The 13905-nt window shown below is 43.6% G+C and overlaps 1 protein-coding gene across 4 annotated transcripts in view; it reads right to left on the reverse strand.

Annotated features, from left to right (window-relative positions):
• Positions 1–13905, reverse strand: part of RBMS3 (RNA binding motif single stranded interacting protein 3) — a 734215-nt gene that overhangs the window by 105520 nt on the left and 614790 nt on the right. For all 4 annotated transcript variants that reach the window (XM_061586167.1, XM_061586164.1, XM_061586166.1 and 1 more), the window contains one exon: positions 11011–11117. In XM_061586167.1, the coding sequence (XP_061442151.1) occupies positions 11011–11117 (107 nt within the window). The remainder of the gene's footprint in view (positions 1–11010; positions 11118–13905) is intronic.

Raw genomic sequence — 13905 nt, forward strand, 5'->3', positions numbered from 1 at the left:
CTATCTACACCAATAAAATTTCAGAAAGGAAATACAGCACATGGAATGTTTTGGGCGGAAAGAGATCTATTATTATTTTAATTATTTTTTATTTATTTTATTTATAGAATTTATTAGTCACCCATCTGGCTGGCTGTCCAGCCACTCTGGGCGATGTACAAAATAGGCATATAATACCTAGACATTAAAAATCTAAAAACAATGAGGATAAAATCTAGCCCACCCCAAAAGCCTGCCTGAAGAGCCAGGTCTTGAAGGCCCGGCAGAAACTCATCATAGAAGGGGCATGGCGGAGATCATTTGGGAGGCAGTTCCACAGGGTGGGGGCCACAATTGAAAAAGCCCTCTTTCTAGTCCTCACCAGTTTGGCTGTTTTGACTGATGGGATGGAGAGAAGGTCTTTTGAGGCTGATCTTGTTGGGCGGAATAACTGATGATGCTGGAGGTGCTCCTTTAGATAGACTGGGCCGAAACCGTATAGGGTTTTAAAGGTCAAAACCAACACCTTGAATTGGGCCCGGTAAGCAACTGGTAACCAGTGCAACTCTTTTAGCACTGGAGTGATATGATCTCGCCGGCGGCTGCCTTTAATCAGGTGCGTTGCCACATTCTGTACCAGTTGCAGCTTCTGGACCATTAGCCCCACATAGAGCGCATTACAGTAGTCTAGGCAAGAGGAGCCCAGGGCATGTACCACCGATCGGAGCAGATGATTGGGAAGGTAGGGGCGTAGCCTCCATATTGATACAGTGCTGCCCAGCTCACAGCCGAAAACTGAGCTTCCATGGACAGTTGGGAGTCAAGAATGACCCCGAGGCTACGGACCTGGTCTTTTAGGGGCAATTGTACCCCATTGAGCACCAGGTCCAAATTCCCTAACCTTCCCTTGTCTCCCATGAACAGTACCTCAGTTTTGTCAGGGTTCAGCTTCAGCTTATTCCTTCCCATCCAGCCACTCACCGATTCCAGGCACTTGGATAGGGTTTCTACAGCCAACCTCGGTGAAGATTTAAATGAGAGATAGAGCTGCGTGTCATCCGCATATTGGTGACACTGCAGCCTACATCTCCTGATGATAGTCCCCAGCGGCTTTATATAGATGTTAAATAGCATCGGGGAGAGGATGGAGCCCTGTGGCACCCCACAAGTGAGGCCAAGGGTCTGAAACCTCATCCACCAATGCTACTCTTTGGTGCCTATCAGAGAGGAAGGAATGGAACCACTGCAATAGAGTGCCCCCTATGCCTAACCCCTCCAGGCGATCCAGAAGGATACCATGGTCAATGGTATCAAAAGCCGCTGAGAGGTCCAGGAGGACGAGGAAGGTGCACTCACCCCTATCCAACGCTCTCCTCATATCATCCACCAAGGCTGTTTCAGTCCCATATCCAGGCCTGAAGCCCGACTGAAATGGATCCAGATAATCCGCTTCCTCCAATTGCGCTTGCAACTGCTTCGCCACCACCCGCTCAACCGCCTTGCCCAAGAATGGTAAGTTTGAGATTGGGCGAAAGTTGTTCAAGTCTTGGGGATCCAAGGAGAGCTTCTTTAAAATTGGTTTTATTACTGCCTCCTTGATGGCTGATGGCATCACACCCTCTTCCAAGGACGCATTTACCACTGCCTTGATCCCCTCACCCAGTCTGTCCTTGTAGCTCATAATGAGCCACGACAGGCAAGGGTCGAGTAAGCAGGTGGTTGGCCTTAAGGTTGAAAGCACCTTGTCCACTTCATCAGAAGGAAGAAGCTGGAACCGATCCCACATCACCGGAGAACCACTGGCCGACTCTGGCTCGCTCACTGTATCCATAGCATGCAGAATCGCACTCTTTAGACGATCAATTTTATCCGCAAAGTGCTTTGCAAACTCATCACAAGAGATCTTAGAATGTTCCACAGGTTCCGAAGCAACTGGACTGACCAGGCTTCGGACCACTTGGAACAGCCTCCTAGGACAGCACTCTGCGGACGCAATAGAGGCAGCATAAAAATCCTTTTTTGCTGCCCTTATCGCCACATGGTAGGCTGCTGCAGCCACTCTAACCCGTGTCCAATCATCATCAGAGTGAGATTTCCACCACCGGCGCTCTAGCAGTCTCACTTTCCGCCTCAGAGTTCGCAACCATGGAGTATAGCATGGTACTGTCTGAGCTCTATTCAGGGGGAGACGGCGTTTTGGAGCCATCCGGTCTAATGCCCCGGTGATCACCTTATTCCACTCCTCCACCAGGGTCTCGACTGAGTGCCTGTCTGCAGGCTCTATAAAGTCCCCAAGCACATTCAGGAATCCATCAGGATCCATCAAGCGCCTGGGGCGGACCATCCTAATGGGTCCTTTACCCCCGCAAAGGGTGTGTGGCATCGAAAGGTCTACTCTCACCAAGTAGTGAGCTCACCATGACAAGGGGTAAGAGATGTAGCCCTCATTTTCAGATCACTCCCCTCCTCTCCCGAGACAAATACAAGGTCAAGTGCATGACCAGCTACATGAGTGGGCCCCGTGGGAATAAGGTGCAGCTCCCAGGAAGCCATGGTTTCCATGAAATCCCAAGGTGCCTCTGTGAGGATGGCCTCAGGATGTACGTTGAAATCCCCCAGCACCAGCAAGTTTGGGGATTGCACCCACACATCCAAGACCACCTCCAGCACCTCAGCCAGGGAGTCAGTCGTGCAGCGGGGTGGGCGGTACACGAGCTGCCCTTTAGGCCCAACCTCCAGTACATGCAATCAGCAATCTTGGTCTCATGGAGAGGCGGTCTGGTGAGAACCAGGGACCCCCGATAGATGACCGCCACTCCCCCTCCCCGACTTCCAACCCTCGGCTGCTGCGCATATAGGAACCCAGCTGGACACATGGCCTCAAGGATGGGAGCCACGGCCTCATCCAGCCAGGTTTCCGTAATGCATGCCAGGTCCACGCCCTCATCTAATATCATGTCATGGATGAGAGATGTTTTTTGGGCAATGGACCTGGCATTGCACAGCAGCAACCGAAGGTTAGAACATGGAGTCCCGCATCCCCCAGCTATCTTTTGGTCTTGGGCAGGCCCGGAACAAGGGACAGATATTATGTATCTCTCCCTAGTTCCTCTTACCTGACATGGCCTGCCACTAGCACCCCACCAGCATCTGCCTCCCAACCTCGTTATATCTTGGCCTCCCACCCTCCCCCATCACTTCCCCCCAATTTACACATGCCCCTGACGCTGGAGTCCGCAGTTCAGGCATGCCACCCACCCTTAAAACCACCCAGAACCCACCCTTAAAACCACCCAGAACACCCTAAAATCCCACAACCACACCAGAGACCCACCCCCCAACAACAATTAATTTAAAATCACAACAAGAATATTTAAAAACTAACCCCCAAGCCCAACCCAAGACCAGAAAGTCCTCCAAAAGAAGCTGCGTTTGAATGCTGGAGGGTGGGACAGGCAGCTGGAAACAGCCTCCCCTGATAGCAGCAGAGTCTCTCTCCCTCTCAGTCCTTCTCCAGAGGCAGCTCCCTTTTGAAGGCTGGAGGGTGGGGTAAGGCAGGTGGAAGCAGCCTCCCCTGATAGCAGCAGAGTCTCTCTCCCCTCACCAATTAGACTGGACAGAATTGGCATTACAATATAAATGTTGATGTCATTAAAAATAAGCATCTAACCCAAATCTAGCTAAATTCAACAGCACCTAACAATCTCATTTACAACAAGATGAAAAAATACTTGAAATCAAACTCAAACTACACATGATGATGAACACATCACTTGAAAGGGGCATAGCTCAGTGGTAGAGCATCTACTTTGCATGCAGAAGGTCCTAGGTTCAATCCCCGGCATCTCCAGGTAGGGCTGGAAGAGAATCCTGCCTGAAAGCCTGGACAGCTGCTGCCAGTCAGTGTAGACAATACTGACCTAGATGGACCACTGGTCTGACTCAGTATAAGGTAGCTTCCTATCTTCCTAAAGCATGTCAGGCGTTTAAATATATTTAGTAACAGGCATTATTTTCATTGGGACAGTAGTGGAGGGGAGATACAACTCTTCCCTCCCAACTGTGCTCCCGAATAAACTGTTACCCACACTATTAGTATTAGGGAAAACAAACTCTCATTTGCATCAATGGGAAGCTTCTTCCTAAGAGTAATAGCTGTGCGGGGGGGGGATTTCATCAGGATCATGGCTGAAAAGGAAAGGGTTAAAACTGCCCACACACTGTGGTCCAAATGAAAGTTGTCCCACCATGAAATGAAATGACATGAACTGCCTTCCAGTCGATTCCGACTTATGGCGACCCTATGAAGAGGGTTTTTATGGTAAGCGGTATTCAGAGGTAGTTTACCATTGCCTTTCTCTGAGGCTGAGAGGCAGTGACTGGCCCAAGGTCACCCAGTGAGCTTCATGGCTGTGTGGGGATTCAAACTATGGCCTCCCAGGTCATAGTCCGACACTCTAACCACTGTGCCACACTGGCTCTCATTGTCTCACCATACTCATTATTAAAATTTTTAAATCCCTTATGTACTTCTAAATAATGCATTTAGCATCACATGTAGTTTGCCCCTTAGTCTGTAGTTAGCAGGATTGACACGTCCCTTTCAATTTTTCCAAAAAGTCTGAAAAATTCATGGAAATGTTCTGTGAAATTCTAGAAAGATGTTCATGACAACAACTATGATACCTGATCCTCATGGAAAAGATTACTATTAAAATAAGAGAACAGAGGAACAATAAAAAGTCAGACAATTTTTATGCCACTTGGTTTAGATTTATTGATTTTGCTGAGACAAAAGGACATGGATATAGAACACCAACATCTCATGGCAATTTATGGAAACACACTTTCATTTGATGGACTTTGGACTGGTCTTTCTTTTTTTATTTCCCTTCTTTTAGCATCTATATGAATGAATGAATGAATGAATAATCTTATTTCGGTCATAGACCAGCCAGATTAGCATCTCAGAGCTTGGAAAAGTTACTTTTTTGGACTACAACTCCCATCAGCCCACTCCAGTGGCCATGCTGGCTGGGGCTGATGGGAGTTGTAGTTCAAAAAAGTAACTTTTCCAAGCTCTGATATGATATACCATCTGTGCAGCTGTGGGTTGTTACTTTTGTATCCTGTGGCATCTCCAGGAGGGACTGAGAAATAACCATACCTGGAACACTGGAGAGCTGCTGCCAGTCAGTGTAGATGATGCCGAGATAGATAGATCAATGGTCTGACTCACAGTAAAAGGCAGCTCCTATATTTTAAGATCAAACCTTATAGTAAGGATGTCACATTATTCCTCTAATATTTTGTTGTTGTTATGTGCCTTCAAGTCGATGACGACTTATGGTGACCCTCCAGTAGCATCTGTTATAAACCACCCTGTTCAGACCTTGCACGTTCAGGTCTGTGGCTTCCTTGATGAAATCAATCCATCTCTTGTTTGGCCTTCCTCTTTTTCTACTCCCTTCTGTTTTTCCCAGCATTATGGTCTTTTCTAGTGAATCACGTCTTCTCATGATGTGTCCGAAGTATGATCACCTCAGTTTCATCATTTTAGCTTCTAATGGTAGTTCTGGTTTAATTTGTTCTAACACCCAATTATTTGTCTTTTTTGCAGTCCATGGTGTGCACAAAGCTCTCCTCCAGCACCACATTTCAAATGAGTTCATTTTTCTCATATCCTCTTTTTTCACTGTCCAACTTTCACATCCATACATAGAGATCGGGAATACCATGGTCTGAATGATCCTGACTTTAGTGTTCAGTGCTACATCTTTGCATTTGAGGACCTTTTCTAGTTCTCTCATAGCTGCCCTCCCCTCTAATATTATATTAGAAAATTCTGAGCTTGCTACATTGTTTGTCTAATTCACTCCTCCTGTTGGACTTTCCATTTGTTTTTAAATGACAAGATGTCATTGAATGTTTTTGTGAGGTTCATCCACTATGGTTCCTAAATGTGAAACTAACTAGAGTTTCCCCTTACAAGAACTGGGAATAGGAACAGAGCTGGTAATGTCCCCTGTCTGAAATCCTAGAGAGTTGGGGTCAGTCAATGTTGACAAATGTAGATGAAGCTAGATAGGACCAATCATCTGATTCAGTGTAAGCCAGCTTCCTATGTTAATAACTTCATAATTGCTCAGTATTTTAATTTATTTCCTGAAATGATGAGCATGAATTCACTCAAAAGTTTACTATAAACAGTAGTTAAATGTCTTCTGTGTAGGAATTAATTCCCACAGGATTCAGAAAGCTAGAAAATAGTATTTTTAGGATGCTTGTTTTCAGAAGAACAAAGAAGTAATAAAGAAGAGTAGACAAATTAAATTGAGGTTGCGATCCTATACACACTTACCTGGAAGTAAGTTCCACTGAACTCTGTGGCACTAATTTCTGAGTAGATATTCAAAGGATTGCACTATTAGAAGACAAACATCTGTAGGACAGATGATTGATAAAGTGCAAAGGAAGCCCCCACTTCTACCCCAAGCAGCTCCACTACCTCCATCACTCCAGAAGAGATTATGATCTCCCTGTCTTCAGCTAAACAGCATCTTGCTATATGTTCTTACAGGTAAACAATCTGACATTTACATTTTTTAACTTATTATTATTTTAAAATATTTCAATCTTCACTCCCTTTACACAATGGCTTGGATCCAAAGATTTGGAAGCAGATCTCCACTTGTACAGTGGAGCGTTCCTGCCCCCTCTACCCATTCTAATCTATTCCCTCCCCACCCACCTCGGTGCCTGAGCTGCTTTTGGGGTTCGAGGAATCCTTTAGGGGTCTGAAGCGGGAGGAAGACTTGGCAAAAAAACAGGGGGCACCTTGTGTGAGAGGAAGTATTGTCTGCTTACAAATAAATACTTTTGGATCCAAACAAGTCACTATGCCTCAGCATCAGTTTCCCATTACAAAAAATAACTAACAATCTGAAAGAGTTGTTATGATGTTGTCATGGTAGGTGCCTTATAAACAAAAAATGCTATTAACATAATGTGCAACAATCTTTATGTGATGCTTAAATGTGTAGCAAGTATAACGCAGTAAGCACTGGGATAAACATTGTTCCTCGCATGTACCGAAAAGCTGCATGAGCTCCATGAGTACATGTAGTTCAATAAGCTTTCCAAGACACTATAGCATTCTGTCAACATAATTAATCCAAATCTAGCACAATCCAATACAGTTGATATGAGGAGTAGCAATGACAAGTATTGTGTAAAAATGGATGTATAGATTGCTTAAAATTAGGGTTGTCGACCCTACAGAAATTGGGCTCTTTTGGGGAGGAAGGGCAGGATATAAATGTAATAAATAATACAGACGTCTTATTAGCAAGTGCTATATAAATCTGTATTCAGAGACTTTTTTGTTGCAGTCTATCATACCAAGGCCTCCTTGGGCTGTATTGGCTCAGTAGACTCTTTAGCCAATAAGCCAGATAGTAGGGATGGAATGATATGTCAGTTTCGATTCACTCAGGTTTCTCATTTTTCTAATCCTAAAGTCAGTTCTCCACATTTCTGCAGCAATTTGTGATTTTTTTAAGGGACTGAATTGGCCTTGGTCATGCTGATGGATTACCTTTATTGGGAGAATGGCAGGACGAGTACAAGCCTGTTATTCTTACTTGATCTCTCAGTGGCTTTTGATATTATTGACCATGATATGTTTCTGAGCCAACTCGGTGAGATGGGAATTGGAAGCACTGTTTTACAGTAGCTCCAATCCTACCTCCAAGGTTGTTTACAGAGAATAGCATTGGGCGATTGTCTTTTGGCCCCCTGGCAGTTGTGCTGTGGGGTGCAGCAGCATACCATCTTGTTCCCAATGCTGTTTCACATTTATATGCTGCCCTGAGCTGAGAGGAAGGGTGGGATATCAATTTTATTATTATTATTATTATTATTATTATTATTCAGGAGATTTGGAACGAGGTGTCAGCAGTACACTGATGATACCCAGCTCTATTTTTCTGTAACATCTGAATCCGGAGAGGCCTTGCAAATCCTGGACTCAGTGGTGGGCAGGATGAGGGGCAATAAACTGAGTCTGAATCCTAACAAGGTGGAGGTGCTGTGGGTTGGTGGTGCCCAGGTTCAGATAATTGGTCAGCTGTCTGCTTTGGATGCGGAAATAGCAGGTTCATAGGCTGGGGGTGTTCCTGGATCCAACTTTGTCACTAGAGGTCCAGGTGACCTCAGTGGCTAGGAGTGCTTTCTTCCAGCTTCAGCTGGTATGACAGCTGCAGCCATTTCTGGATCAGAATAGCCTGACCACTGTTATCCATGCACTGGTAACCTCCAGGTTGGATTACTGTAATGCACTCTATGTGAGGCTGCCCTTGATATTGCTCTTGGTCTGGAAACTGCAGCTGGTGCAAAATGCGGTGCCATGACTGCTCACTGCGGCATGGTATCGCCAACATGTCACCCCACTGCTGAAAGAATTGCACTGGCCGCCCATTAGATATCGGGCCATGTTCAAGGTTCTGGTTTTGGTGTACAAAGCCCTTCCAGTATTTCAGCTTGTGACCAGGATACTTCCAACGTATTCCAGCTTGTGACCAGGATACCTGAAAGATCATCTTACCCCCTATATATCCAGTCGATCACTGCGCTCTGCAGGTGAGGGGCTCCTACAGATACCATCTTATCAGGAGGTCCGTTCTGCACAACATAGGAAGCCTTTAGTATTGTGGCACCGACCCTTTGGAATTCCCTCCCCTTAAATATTATACAGGTGCCATCTCTGTTATCTTTTTGGCCCTACCGAAGACCTTCCTCTTTCAACAAGCCTTTTAAGTAGAGACCTTATCCCAGTTTGTGCCTGTGTTGGAATTGCTTTTTAATATGTTTTTAAAGATATTTTTAAAAAGTTGTTTCTAAGGTTGTTTTGTTTTAATGTGTTTTAAAGTCTGTTTTTAAGGTGTTTTTAGGGTTTTATTTGGCGCCCTGGGCTCCTTCTAGGAGGAAGGGTGGGATATACATTTAATAAAGAAATATTTTTTAAAAAAATCCTCATGAAAATTCTTCAGCATTTAGTGCAAATTTCACCTAACAAATACATTTTGGAAGGCAGGTTTGACTAATGTACACATTTTTGTAAGCAATTTATTCTAATATAATGCATTTTTGTATGTTATTTTCACTAATCTATTCATTTTGTGCATCCTTTCCCTAATATATGGATTTTTGTAACCACTTTTTGGTTGGAGAACAAAATTTGGATAAGTGTGAATTTTGAAGGATGTCTGTGTTTTGGTTCTATTGTTTCGGAAGGTGCTAATTTAAATGCAAACTGAGTTGAATTTCTCCTCCATCCCTACCATATATGCTCTAAAAGGCAACTTCTAGTTGTCCTGGATCCCCTGCATAACAAAGCATAATGACTTCTTTGAGACTATTTAGCTTCCCTTGTCAACACTGTTGCCATACTGGCCTCAGCATATGCTAAAAATACTGGAAAGTTGTGCTGAAACAGGGCATGGTAACTGCCTTGTGAAAATGAGCAACTTGTACGCTTTCCAGAACGTGATCCTTTTTTGTCTTTGTAAGTTACTGGTGGTGCTAAAGTATGGTCCTCCTAAGACTAAAGGGTTGAATACTGTCAAGCCATATACTAGTTCAAACATGGCAATGGGTTTGAAACTGCTAACCACATTTTAAAATCACCAATGATTACCATTATTTTTTTAAAAAAGGCACAGAAAGAAACAGAAAACTTGCAAACAAAAATGAGATTTTTTTGGATAATTTATTGTGTTTAAAATTATACTACAGAGACACCTTTTTATCATCCAAATGACAATTGATAAGATGCCCTCCAGTTTAAAAACATGCAAGCTTTTCACTAATAATTCCTATAAGAATGTGAAAGAATTTGAACGGGATTTACTCTAATGATAGAAATGGCCAAATGTGTTACTAGTATTCCAAAAGAAAAATAGTATCAAGCTTTTTTTCTCTTCCCCTCCCCCAACTATTCTGTGATGCCAAACACATATGGAGTTACTTTGAGTAAGGGCAAGGGACTCATAGTGCCTCAATATTTAGAAGAGAAAGAATGATGGAATGCAAATGAAAATTAAACTGTTCTAATGGACTTGCAGGAAACTAGTACTGTACATCATAAATCTTGCTTCTTATTATTACCCTCTAGGCTTAAATGTGGACTACCTTCATATATTTCTCAAAACACAGCATTAAAATACTAGTATAGCGTACCTCAACAGCGCAACAGAACAAAATGGTGGATAAGCCATCTGTAAAATTCCTTTTTAAATTACAGTTTTTTCATTGTAGGCATGTCCTTACAATTGCTATTTGTGATCGCCTTTGTAGTGTGCCTCAAGGTTATGAAAAGTATCATTAAAGAAGGGGGGCACCTATTTCCCCAGGATACTCCCATGCCAATAATGGGAAGGCAGTCATGCAGACTGCTCAACCTATGCAAGTGCTACAAAATGCTCCCCATCAATTATATGGACTGCTGGCCTAGTAATGAATGGGTTTATTGGAACAGAACATCATATTTCCTGACCTAGATCTATGTGGACATGCTGTTATTTACTGGCAGATATTGGGTTGGATCCAGACAAAGTTAATTGCACCTAACTCCTACTGAAATCAAAGAGACTTAAGTTAGTCATGATTTCACATTGATTTCAACTAAGCATAACTGTATCTGGATGCAACAAACTCTCTCATATAGATGTCATTTCCATTTTATGAGCATTGCAACATAGAGCAGTATTGATAACCCATCTGTACAAATCTACTGAACATAAGGCTGCAGCCTCCAATCCTTATCTGTATTTTATCTCTATTTTTTTGCTAATTTAGCACTACTGAGGACTTATTTAATGCATGGTTTTGTAAATCCCTTCCTTAATAGGTGCTTATCCTTAGCAACATTAAAGACTTATTTGCCCTATTTTTATTAAGGTCTCTTAAGTCAGCCCCACAAGCATCTTCACCCAAATACTCAAGAAATTAGTGCACATAGTTGTGACTCACCTCTCCTTCTCTTGTCCATGGCCTCCCATTCTGTGTGTACTTGCTTTGATTCTGCCGTTTCTTTTGCCCTCCATCAGCAAATTTGCACAGCAAAGGTTCTGTTGGGGCTGTGAAGAAAGGAAAACCCAGTCTGTATTAGCAAGCCCCCCAAAGAAACACCAGCAACTGTAATGCTTTGCAACATTGACCTTTTGAAGTGAAATTTTGCCTAATCTCTCTCTCTCTCTCTCTCTCTCTCTGAGTACTGCTTTTAGCCCCAGTTCTACTGGCCGCTGTTCTTAGTATAGTAAATTGGAAAAAATAAACCTGGCAAAACACAGAAGAGTACAGAAATAATGTATTCTATCTATCCTGAAACAGAAAATAGGCGCGGGGGGGGAGTGGGAGATAGCCAAGGAGAAACACGAGAAAAGTTTATAAAATTATGAATGGCATGGAAAAAGTAGATAGAAATATACTAGCAGCAGACTCGGGCAGACAAAATGAAATATCTCTTCATACAGTTTTTAAGAATGGTGTTTGCTATACATGAACTGGCAATAACCATTAACTAAAGTGGTTTAATAAAGTGACGAGATGAATTCATGCAGGATTGATCTATCTGGGTTATTAGATACTGTCTATATGGAAGCTACATATCCAGAGGCACTATGGTATGGGACAAAACAGAGAAGGGATGCTGCATGCACACCCTGCTTGTGAGCTTCCTGGAAGATTTGCAGGCCAAGTCAGGAAAAGTGTGGTAGACTACATGGACCTTCAGTCTGATGCACCAAGTCTCTCATGTTCGTAATTAAATTTCTCAGTTGGAGTTGCCAAGTTGCCATTTAGTCTGGTTAAGATAATTCATGATTGACATTAATGAAAGGATAAACACTGTTGCTCTTTCTTGAGGGATGGGGAGTGGGGGGAGAAGAGAGGCAAACCTGGCTGAGTAATATGTTTTCACTCTTCCTCTGTGTTTCTCAGCACCCTGTGCTGACATATTTGGGTAAGTGAAATAAATACAAGAAGATCAAAGAAGGCTTTTGCCAAACAATCAAATTAGCTTAGTTCCCCCCATTAAAATCCTTATAGCATAAGACAGCTGGCAGATGACCTTCCTTATGCTCTCCAGCTGAGATCCCAGTCTTTCATCGTAAAACAGTCAGCACAGCTAGTGTACAACTGTTCCATGAATGTTCAAAAGGCTGAAGATCAAAAACAATTCCTAACATGTTACCATGAAAAAATATCCTCCCCCCCTATAATTTGGAAAAGACTTAAACAAGCATCCTTTTCTAATTTTTTAAAAATTCATTGCTGTTTACAAATTAATTAAAATATATTGATGAACGAACAAGAAATATCCTAATAAATGTTAGAAGAGGTGTAGAGGTGTGGCAACAGAAGAACTTATTTACATATTAAAGTTTATCATGGGGTATATCATCTCCCGAAACCCACTTACTGTTGTTGGGGTTTTTTTTTGGTAACTTAGAGAAAGAATATTCTAAGTACACCACACAAATAGGCATTTTGTTAACAGCAGCCAAATTTCAACTGGTTTACAATGGAAATGCAACAATATAAGCAAATTAGGCTATCTTTGTATCCTAATTTCCCAGATGATTTCTTGGAAAAATTGTTCTCATTTCTGGCATACAGTGACTGTAAAAAGGGATGTGTAAAAGGCCTTCAATACTTTACTCATTTTTAAATGGTTTAAAAGATGTTGGTGAAGGTTTTGTAATATGCAATATATTATGATTTCAGTGAATTTGATATCTGGTAACTCTGAATAGAGAATAAATAAGCAAACACTGGTGGCTCTTGCTCCTCCCCAGTGTCATGGCCCCTTCAGAGGACTCGGAGGAGGAGGAAGAGGCAGAGTTGGCAGACCCAGGAGAAGGAACTAGTGGAACCCCTGAGGACACAACTCTGACTCTTCCCCAGCTGGAGAATGTCCAGGACCTGGCTGAAGCCCCGCAATCGGATTCTGGGTATGAACAGGAGGCTCCCCTCCCCCTTGCCAGTGAGTAGCACAGCAACGAAGGAAGAGGTCAGGAAGAGGTCGGGTCGTTCAAGAACAAGCAGCTCTGAGCAGCTGGGAGACTAATCACGGGCACCTGTCTTAGGGAGTCTGTTATAAAAGGCAGTTCATGGCTGCAGCAGACTGCTGACTACAACGTCAGTTGTGACCCCTCGCATGTAACACCGTTGCTAGCCTCTAGACCTTCGGACTGGACCTCTGGCTTTCTGAACTCTGCTTCCCTACCTGAACGACGCTCTTGGACACTGCTACTTTGTCAAGCCTTTCTTCTGCTGGCCGGCCTCCGTTATCTGCCTGGTCTTCACTGATTTATTGGCAGCTAACTGCCGGCTGCTTTGTTACTGCCCAGCCCCCAGCCCTGAAGCTGACACCCAGCACTAAAAATCCTCCTTTACACCCAGGTGCTTTTACCCCACCCCCGCTCTGACACCAGAGGCATAAAAATGTTGACACCCCCTACTTTCCTTCTTCCCATATTCCCTCTCATTCCTCCAAATGCCCCCCTTTACCCCCAAGCCAATTCTTCCCTCCATCACCAGAGGGAAATGCACTCTCTCTGTGTCTGTCTCTCTGTCTCTCACACACACTCTTCTTTCCCCCACCCAGGTGTTCCCTTAACCATCACCCTTCGCCATGGTTGCAGACAGCCTCTCTCACTCTCTGCTACCACCTTACCTCGGCTGACTCTTCATCCTTCTTGGCCACTGCTACTGCTGTGGCCAAGCAGGAAGAAGAGTTAGCCTGGGTAAGGTGGCAGCACCAGGAGCAGCGTGGAGGGGAGGAAGGCGGCCAGAAGTAGTGCTGCCTGGTTTGGGGATCCAGTGCTGCTGCCAATCATAATGAAGAGTCGGTTCAGCTAAGGT

This window comes from Rhineura floridana, chromosome 10 (genome assembly GCF_030035675.1).
Source record: "Rhineura floridana isolate rRhiFlo1 chromosome 10, rRhiFlo1.hap2, whole genome shotgun sequence".
NCBI lineage: Eukaryota > Metazoa > Chordata > Lepidosauria > Squamata > Rhineuridae > Rhineura > Rhineura floridana.